This window comes from Coregonus clupeaformis, chromosome 12, assembly GCF_020615455.1.
Source record: "Coregonus clupeaformis isolate EN_2021a chromosome 12, ASM2061545v1, whole genome shotgun sequence".
NCBI lineage: Eukaryota > Metazoa > Chordata > Actinopteri > Salmoniformes > Salmonidae > Coregonus > Coregonus clupeaformis.
In genome coordinates this window covers 36,235,440-36,252,267 of record NC_059203.1, presented here as the reverse complement: position 1 = coordinate 36,252,267, position 16,828 = coordinate 36,235,440, and the positions used below count along the sequence as shown (strand labels likewise).

Below are 16,828 nucleotides of genomic sequence, written 5' to 3'. Positions count from 1 at the left end.
GACTGGAGGAGTTGTCACACATGCAGCTAACAAAAATATATGGATATGTCTGCTCTAGTCAAAATTACAACCAACTATTTGCAGCATTACCGCAAAAATGGAAGAGGCAAGTGGAAGGGGGAAAAAGTAAGGAACTTGTCTGTCGGCCCTGCATTAAAGACCAAAATTGGTTAAAAAATATTGTAATAAATAAAAAAGTATACCAGTTTCATTTAAGGACCAACAAATTGCCAGCTGTGCCATATAGATTGCTAAATAGTTGGGAAGAGGTTTTCGATGTACCGATTCCAGGGCACATGGTTTATGAACTGATACACAAAACAATGCTGGAATCAAAATGTTGAGTTTTTCAATTTAAATTATTATACAAAATTCTTGCAACCAATAGAATGTTATATATATGGGGCATACAACCATCCCAGCTCTGCAGATTTTGCTGCGAAGAGACAGAATCATTAGATCATATGTTTTGGTACTGTCCATTTGTAGCTTGTTTTTGGTCGCAGGTTCAGGAATGGCTGACAAATTGCAACATTTACCTGGAGCTAACTCTACAAATAGCACTGCTGGGTGATTTAGAACGTAATAGTCAATTGATAAATAATATAATAATACTCTTAGCAAAAATGTTTATCTTTAATTTACAATCTGTAGAATCTATGAGAATAGAAAGGTTCAGAACTTCTGTGAAACATCACAGCACAGTTGAAAGATATATGGCAAATAGAAATCAAAACTGGATGGTGTTCAGAGATAGATGGGAGGGGATGAGTGGAGCTGAAGGGTGGGACTAAATATAACAAGATAACTAATGTAAAATATACTGTGTCCGTAAAATGTAAATAGGTTCAGAACTTTTGTGAAACAGCACAGTTTAAAAATATATGGCAAATAGAAATCAAAACTGGATGGTGTTCAGAGATAGATGGGAGGGGATGAGTGGAGCTGAAGGGTGGGACTAAAAATAACAAGATAACTAAGGTAAAATATACTGTCTCTGTAAAATGTATATAGTATGTATAAGCTGGAAGTAGAAGCCTAAGTGTTGTTGTCCATTAGTTTACTCCAATTAGAGGAGGGGTGGTAAGGTTTTAAGAAAATAATAAAGGAAAAGATATACACTACCAGTCAAAAGTTTGGACACACCTACTCATTAAGGGTTTTTCTTTAATTTTACATTGTAGAATAATAGTGAAGACATCAAAACTATGAAATAACACATATGGAATCATGTAGTAAACAAAAAAAGTGTTAAACAAATCAAAATATATTTTATATTTGAGATTCTTTAACTAGCCACCATTTGCCTTGATGACAGCTTTGCACACTCTTGGCATTCTCTCAACAAGCTTCTTGAGGTAGTCATCTGGAATGCATTTCAATTAACAGGTGTGCCTTCGTAAAAGTTAATTTGTGGAATTACTTTCCTTCTTAATGCGTTTGAGCAAATCAGTTGTGTTGTAACAAGGTAGGGGGGTATACAGAAGATAGCCCTATTTGGTAAAAGACCAAGTCCATATTATGGCGAGAACAGCTCAAATAAGCAAAGAGAAACGACAGTCCATCATTACTTTAAGACATGAAGGTCAGTCAATGCGGAACGTTGCAAGCGCTATGATGAAAGTGGCTCTCATGAGGATCGCCACAGGAATGGAAGACCAAAAGTTACCTCTGCTGTCGAGAATACAGTGGGGGAAAAAAGTATTTAGTCAGCCACCAATTGTGCAAGTTCTCCCACTTAAAAAGATGAGAGAGGCCTGTAATTTTCATCATAGGTACACGTCAACTATGACAGACAAAATTAGAAAAAAAAATCCAGAAAATCACATTGTAGGATTTTTTATTAATTAATTTGCAAATTATGGTGGAAAATAAGTATTTGGTCACCTACAAACAAGCAAGATTCTGGCTCTCACAGACCTGTAACTTCTTCTTTAAGAGGCTCCTCTGTCCTCCACTCGTTACCTGTATTAATGGCACCTGTTTGAACTTGTTATCAGTATAAAAGACACCTGTCCACAACCTCAAACAGTCACACTCCAAACTCCACTATGGCCAAGACCAAAGAGCTGTCAAAGGACACCAGAAACAAAATTGTAGACCTGCACCAGGCTGGGAAGACTGAATCTGCAATAGGTAAGCAGCTTGGTTTGAAGAAATCAACTGTGGGAGCAATTATTAGGAAATGGAAGACATACCAGACCACTGATAATCTCCCTCGATCTGGGGCTCCACGCAAGATCTCACCCCGTGGGGTCAAAATGATCACAAGAACGGTGAGCAAAAATCCCAGAACCACACGGGGAGACCTAGTGAATGACCTGCAGAGAGCTGGGACCAAAGTAACAAAGCCTACCATCAGTAACACACTACGCCGCCAGGGACTCAAATCCTGCAGTGCCAGACTTGTCCCCCTGCTTAAGCCAGTACATGTCCAGGCCCGTCTGAAGTTTGAAACCAAAATATAACTTTTTGGTAAAAACTCAACTCGTCGTGTTTGGAGGACAAAGAATGCTGAGTTGCATCCAAAGAACACCATACCTACTGTGAAGCATGGGGGTGGAAACATCATGCTTTGGGGCTGTTTTTCTGCAAAGGGACCAGGACGACTGATCCGTGTAAAGGAAAGAATGAATGGGGCCATGTATCGTGAGATTTTGACTGAAAACCTCCTTCCATCAGCAAGGGCATTGAAGATGAAACGTGGCTGGGTCTTTCAGCATGACAATGATCCCAAACACACCACCCGGGCAACGAAGGAGTGGCTTCGTAAGAAGCATTTCAAGGTCCTGGAGTGGCCTAGCCAGTCTCCAGATCTCAACCCCATAGAAAATCTTTGGAGGGAGTTGAAAGTCCGTGTTGCCCAGCGACAGCCCCAAAACATCACTGCTCTAGAGGAGATCTGCATGGAGGAATGGGCCAAAATACCAGCAACAGTGTGTGAAAACCTTGTGAAGACTTACAGAAAACGTTTGACCTGTGTCATTGCCAACAAAGGGTATATAACAAACTATTGAGAAACTTTTGTTATTGACCAAATACTTATTTTCCACCATAATTTGAAAATAAATTCATTAAAATTCCTACAATGTGATTTTCTAGATTTTTTTTCTCCCATTTTGTCTGTCATAGTTGACGTGTACCTATGATGAAAATTACAGGCCTCTCTCATCTTTTTAAGTGGGAGAACTTGCACAATTGGTGGCTGACTAAATACTTTTTTTCCCAACTGTATGTTCATTAGCGTTACCAGCCTCAGAAATTGCAACCCAAATAAATGCTTCACAGAGTTCAAGTTTACATTTTAGTAATTTAGCAGACGCACTTATCCAGAGCGACTTACATGAGCAATTAGGGTTAAGTGCCTTGCTTAAGGGCACATCGGCAGATTTTTCACCTAGTCGGCTCGGGGATTAGAACCAGCGACCTTTCGGTTACTGGAACAACGCTCTTACCCACTAAGCTACCTGCAGCCCCAAGTAACAGACACAACTCAACATCAACTGTTCAAGGAGACTGTGTGAATCAGGTCTTCATGGTCGAATTTCTGCAAAGAAACCACTACTAAAGGACACCAGTAATAAGAAGAGACTTGCTTGGGCCAAGAAACACGAGCAATGGACATTAGACCGGTGGAAATTTGTCCTTTGGTCTGGAGTCCAATTTGGAGATTTTTGGTTCCAACCGCTGTGTCTTTGTGAGACACACCTCCAGGATATGTAAGGGCTATTTTACCAAGAAGGAGAGTGATGGAGTCCTGCATCAGATGACCTGGCCTCCACAATCCCCCGACCTCAACACAATTGAGATGATTTGGGATGAGTCGGACCGCAGAGTGAAGGGAAAGGAGCCAACAAGTGCTCAGCATATGTGGGAATTCCTTCAAGACTGTTGGAAAAGCATTCCAGGTGAAGCTGGTTGAGAGAATGCCAAGAATGTGCAAAGCTGTCATCAAGGCAAAGGGTGGCTATTTGAAGAATCTGAAATATAAAATATATTTTGGTTACTACATGATTACAAATGTGTTATTCATTGTTTTGATGACTTCACTATTATTCTACAATGTAAAAAATTGTAAAAACTAAGACAAACCCTGGAAGGAGTAGCTGTATCCAAACATATGTGTGCCTTACCAAATAATGTCCAATCAATTGAATTTACCACAGGTGGACTCCAATCCAGTTGTAGAAACATCTCAAGGATGATCAATGGAAACAGGATGCACCTGAGCTCAATTTCGAGTCTCATAGCAAAGGGTCTGAATATTTACGTAAATAATGTATTTCTGCTTTTTATTTTGAATACATTTGCAAGAATTTCTAAAAACCTGTTTTCGCTTTGTCATTCTGGGGTATTGTGTGAAGATCGATGAGGAAAAAAAACTATTCAATCCATTTTAGAATAAGACTGTAACGTAAAAAAAACTTGGAAAAAGTCAAGGGGTCTGAATACTTTCCGAATGCACTGTATATATATATATATAAAACATTTTTTTATTTTTTTTCAAGAAAATCTGTGGGGGATTGGAAATGATGCAGACAATACAGTTGAAGTCGGAAGTTTACATACAGTGAGGGAAAAAAGTATTTGATCCCCTGCTGATTTTGTACGTGTCACGATCGTCTAAGGAGGAGGACCAAGGCGCAGCGTTGAAGGTGAACATATTATTTATTATACTGATCACACGATCAAAACAACAGACGATAACGTGATGTCTACGGTTTAACACAAACCAAATAAGAACAAGAAACCACAAACACAAAGGAAAAGACAGACAGTTTAAATATGGCTCCCAATCAGAGACAACCAGCTGACACTCGTTGCCTCTGATTGGGAGTCACTCAGGCCAACATAGAAATACAAACTAGACCCCCAACCTACAACACAAAACATAGAAACTAACACCCTGGCTCAACATACGAGAGTCCCCCGAGCCAGGGCGTGACAGTACCCCCCCCTAAAGGCGCGGACTCCGACCGCGCCAACCAAACACAACAGGGGAGGGACCGGGTGGGCACTCCGCCTAGGCGGCGGATCCGGCTCCGGGCATGATCCCCACTCGCTCTCTAATCCCCCAAAGTACCCCTGGTCCGGTCTGGCCCTGCTGACCGGAGCTGGACTGCACACTGGTGGAGCGGATTGCTCTAGCTCCGGCGTGAAGCAGCTGACCCGTGCCGAACCAGGCACCAGTGGAACAGGCACGGGCTGTGCCGGACTGACGACGCACACCACTGGCTTGGTGTGGGGAGCAGGGACGGCCCGAGCCGGGCTTACGAAACGCACCCCTGACTTGGTGCGGGGAGCAGGAACGGGCCGAACCGGGCTGACGAAACGCACCACAGACTTGGTGCGGAGAGCAGGAATGGGCCGGACTGGGCTGGCGACGCGCACCACAGACTTGTTGCGGAGAGCAGGAACGGGCCGGACCGTACTGGGAACACACACCACTGGCCCTACGTGGGGATCAGGAACAGGCCGGACCGGACTGGCAACACACGCCAGTACCTCTCGCCGTGCCTCTACATCTTCCACCCCCTCTTCGACCAGTGGCCCCCGTAACCTGGCGGCCTCCTCTGCCAATCCGCTGGGCCGCTCTGCCGCGGTCTCCTGCTGGCCCGTCGTCCACTGCGTTAGCCCCCCCCTAAAAAAATTCTGGGCTTCACTCCTACCCGTGGCCAAGGTCTCCATGTCCCTCGCCAGCCGTTCGCCCTTCTGCCACAATGTCAAGCCCTTCTCTTCCTCACTCGGCTTGACCCAGTCGAGGAGGCGAAGGAGATCTGTTAGGGATCTCCCTGGCGATGGCTCCTGGACACGCTGCTTGGTCACATCTTGGTGGTTTCTTCTGTCACGATCGTCTAAGGAGGAGGACCAAGGCGCAGCGTTGAAGGTGAACATATTATTTATTATACTGATCACACGATCAAAACAACAGACGATAACGTGATGTCTACGGTTTAACACAAACCAAATAAGAACAAGAAACCACAAACACAAAGGAAAAGACAGACAGTTTAAATATGGCTCCCAATCAGAGACAACCAGCTGACACTCGTTGCCTCTGATTGGGAGTCACTCAGGCCAACATAGAAATACAAACTAGACCCCCAACCTACAACACAAAACATAGAAACTAACACCCTGGCTCAACATACGAGAGTCCCCCGAGCCAGGGCGTGACAGTACGTTTGCCCACTGACAAAGACATGATCAGTCTAACATTTTAATGGTAGGTTTATTTGAACAGTGAGAGACAGAATAACAACAAAGAAATCCAGAAAAAAGCATTTCAAAAATGTTATAAATTGATTTGCATTTTAATGAGGGAAATAAGTATTTGACCCCTCTGCAAAACATGAGTTAGTACTTGGTGGCAAAACCCTTGTTGGCAATCACAGAGGTCAGACGTTTCTTGTAGTTGGCCACCAGGTTTGCACACATCTCAGGAGAGATTTTGTCCCACTACTCTTTGCAGATCTTCTCCAAGTCATTAAGGTTTCGAAGCTGACATTTGGCAACTCAAACGTTCAGCTCCCTCCACAGATTTTCTATGGGATTAAGGTCTGGAGACTGGCTAGGCCACTCCAGGACCTTAATGTGCTTTTTCTTGAGCCACTCCTTTGTTGCCTTGGCTGTGTGTTTTGGGTCATTGTCATGCTGGAATACCCATCCACGACCCATTTTCAATGCCCTGGCTGAGGGAAGGAGGTTCTCACCCAAGATTTGACGGGGCGTCCATCGTCCCTTTGATGCGGTGAAGTTGTCCTGTCCCCTTAGCAGAAAAACACCCCCAAAGCATAATGTTTCGACCTCCATCTTTGACGGTGGGGATGGTGTTCTTGGGGTCATAGGCAGCATTCCTCCTCCTCCAAACACGGCGAGTTGAGTTGATGCTAAAGAGCTCAATTTTGTTCTCATCTGACCACAACACTTTCACCCAGTTCTCCTCTGAATCATTCAGATGTTCATTGGCAAACTTCAGACGGGCCTGTATATGGGCTTTCTTGAGCAGGGGGACCTTGCGGGCGCTGCAGGATCTCAGTCCTTCAGGGCGTAGTGTGTTACCAATTGTTTTCTTGGTGACTATGGTCCCAGCTGCCTTGAGATCATTGACAAGATCCTCCCGTGTAGTTCTGGGCTGATTCCTCACCGTTCTCATGATCATTGCAACTCCACGAGGTGAGATCTTGCATGGAGCCCCAGGCCGAGGGAGATTGACAGTTATTTTGTGTTTCTTTCATTTGTGAATAATCGCACTAACTGTTGTCACCTTCTCACCAAGCTGCTTGGCGATGGTCTTGTAGCCCATTCCAGCCTTGTGTAGGTCTACAATCTTGTCCTTGACATCCTTGGAGAGCTCTTTGGTCTTGGCCATGGTGGAGAGTTTGGAATCTGATTGATTGATTGCTTCTGTGGACAGGTGTCTTTTATACAGGTAACAAGCTGAGATTAGGAGCACTCCCTTAAGAGTGTGCTCCTAATCTCAGCTCGTTACCTGTATAAAAGTCACCTGGGAGCCAGAAATGTTTCTGATTGAGAGGGGGTCAAATACTTATACTTATTGATGCAAATCAATTTATAACATTTTTGACATGCGTTTTTCTGGATTTTTTTGTTGTTATTCTGTCTCTCACTGTTAAAATAAACCTACCAATAAAATTATAGACTGATCATTTCTTTATCAGTGGGCAAACGTACAAAATCAGCAGGGGATCAAATACTTTTTTCCCTCACTGTACACCTTAGCCAAATACATTTAAACTCAGTTTTTCACAATTCCTGACATTTAATCCTAGTAAAAAATCCCTGTCTTAGGTCAGTTAGGATCACCACTTTATTTTAAGTGATAGCAGAGAGAATTATTTATTTCAGCTTTTATTTCTTTCATCACATTCCCAGTGGGTCAGAAGTTTACATGCTACCAAATACTAATTGAGTGTATTACCTTTAAATTGTTTAACTTGGGTCAAACATTTCGGGTAGCCTTCCACATGCTTCCCACAATAAGTTGGGTGAATGTTGGCTCATTCCTCGTGACAGAGCTGGTGTAACTGAGTCAGGTTTGTAGGCCTCCTTGCTCGCACACGCTTTTTCAGTTCTTCAACCACACATTTTCTATAGGATTGAGGTCAGGGCTTTGTGATGGCCACTCCAATACCTAGACTTTGTTGTCCTTAAGCCATTTTGCCACAACTTTGGAAGTATGCTTGGGTCATTGTCCATTTGGAAGACCCATTTGCGACCAAGCTTTAACTTCCTGACTGATGTCTTGAGATGTTGCTTCAATATATCCACATACATTTCCTTTCTCATGATGCCATCTATTTTGTGAAGTGCACCAGTCCCTCCTGCAGCAAAGCACCCCCACAGCATGATGCTGCCACCCCTGTGCTTCACGGTTGGGATGGTGTTCTTCGGCTTGCAAGCATCCCCCCTTTTCCTCCAAACATAATGATGGTCATTATGGCCAAACAGTGCTATTTTTGTTTCATCAGACCAGAGGACACTTTTCCAAAAGTACGATCTTTGTCCCCATGTGCAGTTGCAAACCGTAGTCTGTCTTTTTTATGGCTGTTTTGGAGCAGTGGCTTCTTCCTTGCTGAGCGGCCTTTCAGGTTATGTCGATATAGGACTTGTTTTACTGTGGATATAGATACTTTTGTACCGGTTTCCTCCAGCATCTTCACAAGGTCCTTTGCTGTTGTTCTGGGATTGATTTGCACTTTTCGCACCAAAGTACGTTAATCTCTAGGAGACATAACGCGTCTCCTTCCTGAGCGGTAGGACAGCTGCATGGTCCCATGGTGTTTATACTTGCATACTATTGTTTTTACAGATGAGCGTGGTACCTTCAGGCGTTTGCTCCCAAGGATGAACCCGACTTGTGGAGGTCTACAATATCTTTTCTGAGGTCTTGGCAGATTTCTTTTGATTTTCCCATGATGTCAAGCAAAGAGGCACTGAGTTTGAAGGTAGGCCTTGAAATACATCCACAGGTACACCTCCAATTGACTCAAATGATGTCAATTAGCCTATCAGAAGCTTCTAAAGCCATGACATCATTTTCTGGAATTTTCCAAGCTGTTTAAAGGCACAGTCAACTTAGTGTATGTAAACTTCTGACCCACTGGAATTGTGATACAGTGAATTATAAGTGAAATAATCTGTCTGTAAACAATTGTTGGAAAAATAACTTGTGACATGCACAAAGTAGAGGTCCTAACCGACTTGCCAAAACTATAGTTTGTTAACAAGAAATTTGTGGAGTGGTTGAAAAACGAGTTTTAAAGACTACAACCTAAGTGTATGTAAACTTCCGACTTCAACTGTACATTGATGGAAGCCATAATCTATCTGCAATATTAAAGCTGATCTACCCCCAAAATGTATATTTTTAAATAAGCATATTTCTCTAAAATGTTGTGCACAAATTTGTTTACATCCCTGTTAGTGAGCATTTCTCCTTTGCCAAGATAATCCATCCACCTGACAGGTGTGGCATATCAAGAAGCTGATTAAACAGCATGATCATTACACAGGTGCACCTTGTGCTGGCGACAATAAAAGGCCACTCTAAAATGTGCAGTTTTGTCACACAACACAATGCCACAGATGTCTCAAGTTTTGAGAGAGCGTGCAATTGGCATGCTGGTTGCAGGAATGTCCAACAGAACTGTTGGCAGAGAATGTAATGCTAATTTCTCTACCATAAGCCGCTTCCAACGTCATTTTAGAGAGTTTGGCAGTATGTCCAACTGGCCTAACAACCACAGACCATGTGTAACCACACCAGTCCAGGACCTCCACATCTGGCTTCTTCACCTGCGGGATCGTCTGAGACCAGCCACCCGGACAGCTTTTTTTTATTTTTTTATTTCACCTTTATTTAACCAGGTAAACCAGTTGAGAACAAGTTCTCATTTACAACTGCGACCTGGCCAAGATAAAGCAAAGCAGTGCGATAAAAACAACAACACAGAGTTACATATGGGGTAAAACAAAACAAAGTCAAAAATACAACAGAAATACATATATATACAGTGTGTGCAAATGTAGCAAGTTATGGAGGTAAGGCAATAAATAGGCTATAGTGCAAAATAATTACAATTAGTATTAACACTGGAATGATAGATGTGCAAGAGATGATGTGCAAATAGAGATACTGGGGTACAAATGAGCAAAATAAATAACAATATAGGGATGAGGTAGTTGGGCGGGCTAATTTCAGATGGGCTGTGTACAGGTGCAGTGATCGGTAAGGTGCTCTGACAACTGATGCTTAAAGTTAGTGAGGGAGATAAGTGTCTCCAGCTTCAGAGATTTTTGCAATTTGTTCCAGTCATTGGCAGCAGAGAACTGGAAGGAATTGCGGCCAAAGGAGGTGTTGGCTTTGGGGATGACCAGTGAGATATACCTGCTGGAGCGCAGACTACGGGTGGGTGTTGCTATGGTGACCAATGAGCTAAGATAAGGCGGGGATTTGCCTAGCAGTGATTTATAGATGGCCTGGAGCCAGTGGGTTTGGCGACGAATATGTAGTGAGGACCAGCCAACAAGAGCGTACAGGTCACAGTGGTGGGTATTATATGGGGCTTTGGAGACAAAACGGATGGCACTGTGATAGACTACATCCAATTTGCTGAGTAGAGTGTTGGAGGCTATTTTGTAAATGACATCGCCGAAGTCAAGGATCGGTAGGATAGTCAGTTTTACGAGGGCATGTTTGGCAGCATGAGTGAAGGAGGCTTTGTTGCGAAATAGGAAACCGATTCTAGATTTAACTTTGGATTGGAGATTCTTAATGTGAGTCTGGAAGGAGAGTTTACAGTCTAACCAGACACCTAGATATTTGTAGTTGTCCACATACTCTAGGTCAGACCCGTCGAGAGTAGTGATTCTAGTCGGGTGGGCGGGTGCAAGCAGCGTTCGGTTGAAGAGCATGCATTTAGTTTTACTAGTGTTTAAGAGCAGTTGGAGGCTACTGAAGGAGTGTTGTATGGCATTGAAGCTCGTTTGGAGGTTTGTTAACACAGTGTCCAATGAAGGGCCAGATGTATACAAAATGGTGTCGTCTGCGTAGAGGTGGATCTGAGAGTCACCAGCAGCAAGAGCGACGTCATTGATATACACAGAGAAAAGAGTCGGCCCAAGAATTGAACCCTGTGGCACCCCCATAGAGACTGCCATAGGTCCAGACAACAGGCCCTCCGATTTGACACATTGAACTCTATCTGAGAAGTAGTTGGTGAACCAGGCAAGGCAGTCATTTGAGAAACCAAGGCTATTTAGTCTGCCAATAAGAATGCGGTGGTTGACAGAGTCGAAAGCCTTGGCCAGGTCAATGAAAACGGCTGCACAGTACTGTCTATTATCGATCGCGGTTATAATATCATTTAGGACCTTGAGCGTGGCTGAAGTACACCCATGACCAGCTCGGAAACCGGATTGCATAGCGGAGAAGGTACGGTGGGATTCGAAATGGTCGGTGATCTGTTTGTTGACTTGGCTTTCAAAAACTTTTGAAAGGCAGGGCAGGATGGATATGGGTCTGTAACAGTTTGGATCTAGAGTGTCACCCCCTTTGAAGAGGGGGATGACCGCGGCAGCTTTCCAAACTCTGGGGATCTCAGACGTTACGAAAGAGAGGTTGAACAGGCTAGTAATAGGGGTTGCGACAATTTCGGGGCTAGTTTTAGAAAGAAAGGGTCCAGATTGTCTAGCCCAGATGATTTGTAGGGGGTCCAGATTTTGCAGCTCTTTCAGAACATCAGCTGTCTGGATTTGTGTGAAGGAGAAGCGGGGGGGGCATGGGCAAGTTGCAGCGGAGGGTGCAGAGCTGGTGGCCAGGGTAGTGGTAGCCAGGTGGAAAGCATGGCCAGCCGTAGCAAAATGCTTGTTGAAATTCTCGATTATTGTAGATTTATCGGTGGTGATAGTGTTTCCTAGCCTCAGTGCAGTGGGCAGCTGGGAGGAAGTGCTCTTATTTTCCATGGACTTTACAGTGTCCCAAAACTTTTTGGAGTTAGTGCTACAGGATGCACATTTCTGTTTGAAAAAGTTAGCCTTTGCTTTCCTAACTGCTTGTGTATATTGGTTCCTAACTTCCCTGAAAAGTTGCATATCGCGGGGGCTATTTGATGCTAATGCAGTACGCCACAGGATGTTTTTGTGCTGGTCAAGGGCAGTCAAGTCTGAGGAGAACCAGGGGCTATATCTGTTCTTAGTTCTGTATTTTTTGAATGGAGCATGTTTATTTAAGATTGAGTGGAAATTACTTTTAAAGAACAACCAAGCATCCTCTACTGACGGAATGAGATCTATATCCATCCAGGATACCTGGGCCAGGTCAATTAGGAAGGCCTGCTCGCTGAAGTGTTTTTGGGAGCGTTTGACAGTGATGAGGGGTGGTCGTTTGACCGCGGACCCGTTACGGACGCAGGCAATAAGGCAGTGATCGCTGAGATCCTGGTTGAAGACAGCGGAGGTGTATTTAGAGGGTAAGTTAGTCAGGATGATATCTATGAGGGTACCCATGTTTACGGATTTAGGGTTGTACCTGGTAGGTTCGTTGATCATTTGTGTGAGATTGAGGGCATCTAGTTTAGATTGTAGGATGGCCGGGGTGTTAAGCATATCCCAATTTAGGTCACCAAGCAGTACGAACTCTGAGGATAGATGGGGGCAATCAATTCACATATGGTGTCCAGGGCACAGCTGGGGGCTGAGGGGGGTCTGTAGCAAGCGGCAACAGTGAGAGATTTATTTCTGGAAAGGTGGATTTTTAGAAGTAGAAGCTCAAACTGTTTGGGCACAGACCTGGATAGTATGATAGAGCTCTGCAGGCTATCTCTACAGTAGATTGCAACTCCACCCCCTTTGGCAGTTCTATCTAGACGGAAAATGTTATAGTTGGGGATGGAAATTTCAGAATTTTTGGTGGCCTTCCTAAGCCAGGATTCAGACACTGCTAGAACATCAGGGTTGGCGGAGTGTGCTAACGCAGTGAATAACTCAAACTTAGCAAGGAGGCTTCTGATATTTATGTGCAGAAAACCAAGACTTTTACGGTTACAGAAGTCAACAAATGATAGCTCCTGGGGAGTAGGAGTGATACTGGGGGCTGCAGGGCCTGGGTTAGCTTCTACATCACCAGAGGAACAGAGGAGGACTAGAATAAGGATACGACTAAAGGCTTTAAGAACTGGTCTTCTAGTGCGTTGGGTACATAGAATAAAGGGGGCAGTTCTCCGGGCGTTGTAGGAAAGATTCAGGGCATTATGTACAGAAAATGATATGGAAGGATATGAGTACAGTTCAGGTAACCCTAAGCGTTGGGTAACAATGAAAGAGATAGCGTCACTGGAGGCACCGATTGAGCCGATTGAGCCGGTCTCGGCGTGTATGGGGGGTGGAACAAGGGAACTATTTGAGGCAGTTTGAGAGGGACTAGGGTTCTACAGTGAAATTGTATAATAAGAACTAACCCAAACAGCAATAGGCAAGGCATAATTGACATGGGAGAGAGGCATAAAGCAGTCACAGGTGTTATTAGAGAGAGCTAAGACAACAACTGGAAATAGCGATAACGTTTGGACTAAGGCTAAACAGAATAAACAGGACAGGGTACCGTGTAAAGGAACAGTCCAGCAGGCATCAGCTGTGCAGCTGAGTGATCATAAGGTCCAGTGAACAGCAATATGTGAGTCCGAGAGCAGTTCAAATTGGTGCTTCAGCACAGCTAGCAGGGAGCACAGTTGTAGTTTGCGTGTGCTAGCGGGCCGGGGCTGGCAGATGGATCTTCGTGGTCGTCGCAACGGGAAGCCTGTTGAAACCACATCAGAATATTTCGTCGGCAGACCAGTCGTGTTGGATCGGCGGGGCTCAGTGTCAACACTAGGAGGTCCCGTCCGGTTGACAGAGAGGTAGATAGCCGGGAGATGGGCCTGAGGCTAGCTCAAGGCTAACTGGTGCTTGCTATAGGGCAATGGTAATCAGCCAACAACAGGTTGCAGCTAGCTAGCTGGTTGCGATGATCCGGCGCTAGGGTCCAGTGATTCCGGCAGAAAGCAGATGAAACTGTGGAATTTCTGCACAAACTGTCAGAAACCGTCTCATGGAAGCTCATCTACGTGTTCGTCGTTCTCACCAGGGTCTTGACCTGACTGCATTTCGGCGTCATAACCGACTTCAGTGGGAAAATGCTCACCTTCGATGGCCACTGGCACGCTGGAGAAGTGTGCTCTTCACAGATGAATCCCAGTTTCAACTGTACCGGGCAAATGGCAGACAGCGTATATGGCGTCATGTGGGTGAGCAGTTTGCTGATGTCAACGTTGTGAACAGAGTGCCCCATGGCGGCGGTGGAATTATGGTATGGGCAGGCATAAGCTAAGGAAAATGAACACTTTATCGCATTTTATCGATGGCTATTTTAATACACAGATACTCTGACGAGATCCTGAGGCCAATTGTTGTGCCATTCATCCGCCACCATCACCTGATGTTTCAGCATGATATTACATGTTGCAAGGATCTGTACACAATTCCTGGAATCTGAAAATGTCCCAGTTCTTCCATGGCCTGCACACTCACCAGACATGTCACCAGTGGAGGCTGCTGAGGGGAAGAAGGCTCATAATAATGGCTGGAACGGAGTAAATGGAATGGCATCAAACCATGTGTTTGATGTATTTGATATCATTCCCCTATTCCGCTCCAGCCATTAACACGAGCCCGTCCTCCCCAATTAAGGTGCCACCAACCTCCTGTGCATGTCACCCATTGAGCATGTTTGGGATGCTCTGGATCGACGTTTACGACAGCATGTTCCAGTTCCCGCCAATATCCAGCAACTTTGCACAGCCATTGAAGAGGAGTGGGACAACATTCCACAAGCCACAATCAACAGCCTGATCAACTCTATGCGAAGGAGATGTGTCGCGCTGCATGAGGCAAATGGTGGTCATATCAGATACTGACTGGTTTTCTGATCCACGCTCCTACTTTTTAAAGGTATCTGTGACCAATAGATGCATTATCTGTATTCCCAGTCATGTGAAATCCATAGGTTAGGGCCTCATTTATTTATTTCAATTGACTGATTTCCTTATATGAACTGCAACTCAGTAAAGATCTTTGAAATTGTTGCATGTTGCATTTATATTGTTGTTCAACGTAACTTCATGTGTACTCAACAAGTTCACACGCTCTCAGACAATACAAAAACAAATCTGCACACCCAAGCACACACACAAACATAGAGTAGACACGTGTGCAAGGCAAGTAGACCCACAAACACATGCTCACACGCACACACACACACACGCACACACACTCACACACTCTCTCCCTTGCTGCCTCAGATACAGTTTAAATGTTTGTCTCAGTTTGAAGCTAGGTAGTCTCTAGCCATGTCGTGGTCTCATCTCTGCAGGGAGGGGAACTCACTTGAACTGGTGGTGTTCTCTGGAGCTGCGGATCTTGTTGGAGAATCGCTCTGCCAGTTTCTCCAGGCTGCGGGAGTACTCCAGCTGGATCTCAGCCTTGCGGCGGAAGAAGTCCTGCAGGTCCTGCAGCAGCTGGATACGAGACTCGGACTGCTGCTCCAGGCATTTGAACTGCTCCACCAGCTGGTTACGGATCTCTGTATATCAAAACACAAAACAGGAAGTTGGCAAGAGTCAATCAGGGTCATCGTCTCCAACAGATCAAGGTATGGGGAGGGATTCAATCAACCCTTCCTTCGCTATGTTTGCTATCTTTGTTGTCACGTGCTCCCCCAAATGTCTCTGAAACCATCTATCTGAAAATAGTTAATGTATTTGCTATTTTATACCACCCCAAATCATTCTGTGGATTTATTCAAAAAGGATTTAAAAAAGTGCAAAAGAGACATTTCACTTTATCTTATTATGGGTTTATAATAATTCTGTTATGATATTTGTGCCAAGGATTATTTTCCAACTGTGAAATAGGTTACGGAGGGCAGTAAAATCTCATTAACACTCACACAGTTTCTTATTTTTTAAACCGGGAATGTTTTCCCTCAAATTGCTGCCAATAGCATTGTAAGTTAACATTTTGTAAAGTTAGTGTGGGAGAAGTGTAGAAATTATTTTTATCGATCAATAAAGACAAACCTCCTGGCATTGATAACTTAGATGGAAAGCTACTGAGGATGGTAGCTGACTCTATGGCCACTCCTATCTTTCATATCTTTAATCTGAGTCTAGAGGAAGGAGTTTGCCCTCAGGCCTGGAGGGAAGGCAAAGTCATTCCGCTACCCAAGGGTGGTAAAGCGGCCTTTACTGGTTCTAACAGCGGACCGATCAGCTTGTTGCCAGCCAGCTCTAAGCAAACTGTTGCATTTTTTTTGGGACCAAATGTGACCCGTTTCAAGAAGCTAGGCGTATGCCGCACGTCATTACTTCAAAGGAGAGGATTATTATTTTTTATTTTTTTTATGATTTCTTATCAAAATGCGTTTTGGGCAGAAATGCTTTCTGGAACATGTAAACTTTCATGTGCCTTAATAACAAATGTGTATGCCATCTGTAAATACGAATACAATTGTTAAATTACGAGCCTAGTTGGTTTGGCCACGGAAAAGGAAAGGAAGCTTCCCGTTTGCCGTGATTGGCTGAGATAATGGCTGGGCTGGACATGCTGAGAGATGAGTTCGGATTGGTCTGCCATGTAGCATACTTCTGTCTATAACGTGAGCTGCTCAGTATGTGAAGATAATCCTTTCTACTGCGGCTTTTTTGAAAGATATAACGTTAGCCATGGACTGCTCTCAACAACATTGCTGCCCTGAATTTAGCAGGCGCTA

The 16,828-nt window shown here is 44.3% G+C and overlaps 1 protein-coding gene across 3 annotated transcripts in view; it reads right to left on the bottom strand.

The window, feature by feature from the left end:
* LOC121577576 (SLIT-ROBO Rho GTPase-activating protein 3-like) overlaps positions 1–16,828 on the bottom strand; it is a 145,830-nt gene that overhangs the window by 82,332 nt on the left and 46,670 nt on the right. For all 3 annotated transcript variants that reach the window (XR_006002658.2, XM_041891301.2, XM_041891302.2), the window contains exon 2: positions 15,445–15,640. Coding sequence is in view for 2 of the 3 variants with exons in the window: in XM_041891301.2 (XP_041747235.1) it covers positions 15,445–15,640 (196 nt within the window). In the remaining variant the exon portion in view is untranslated. The remainder of the gene's footprint in view (positions 1–15,444; positions 15,641–16,828) is intronic.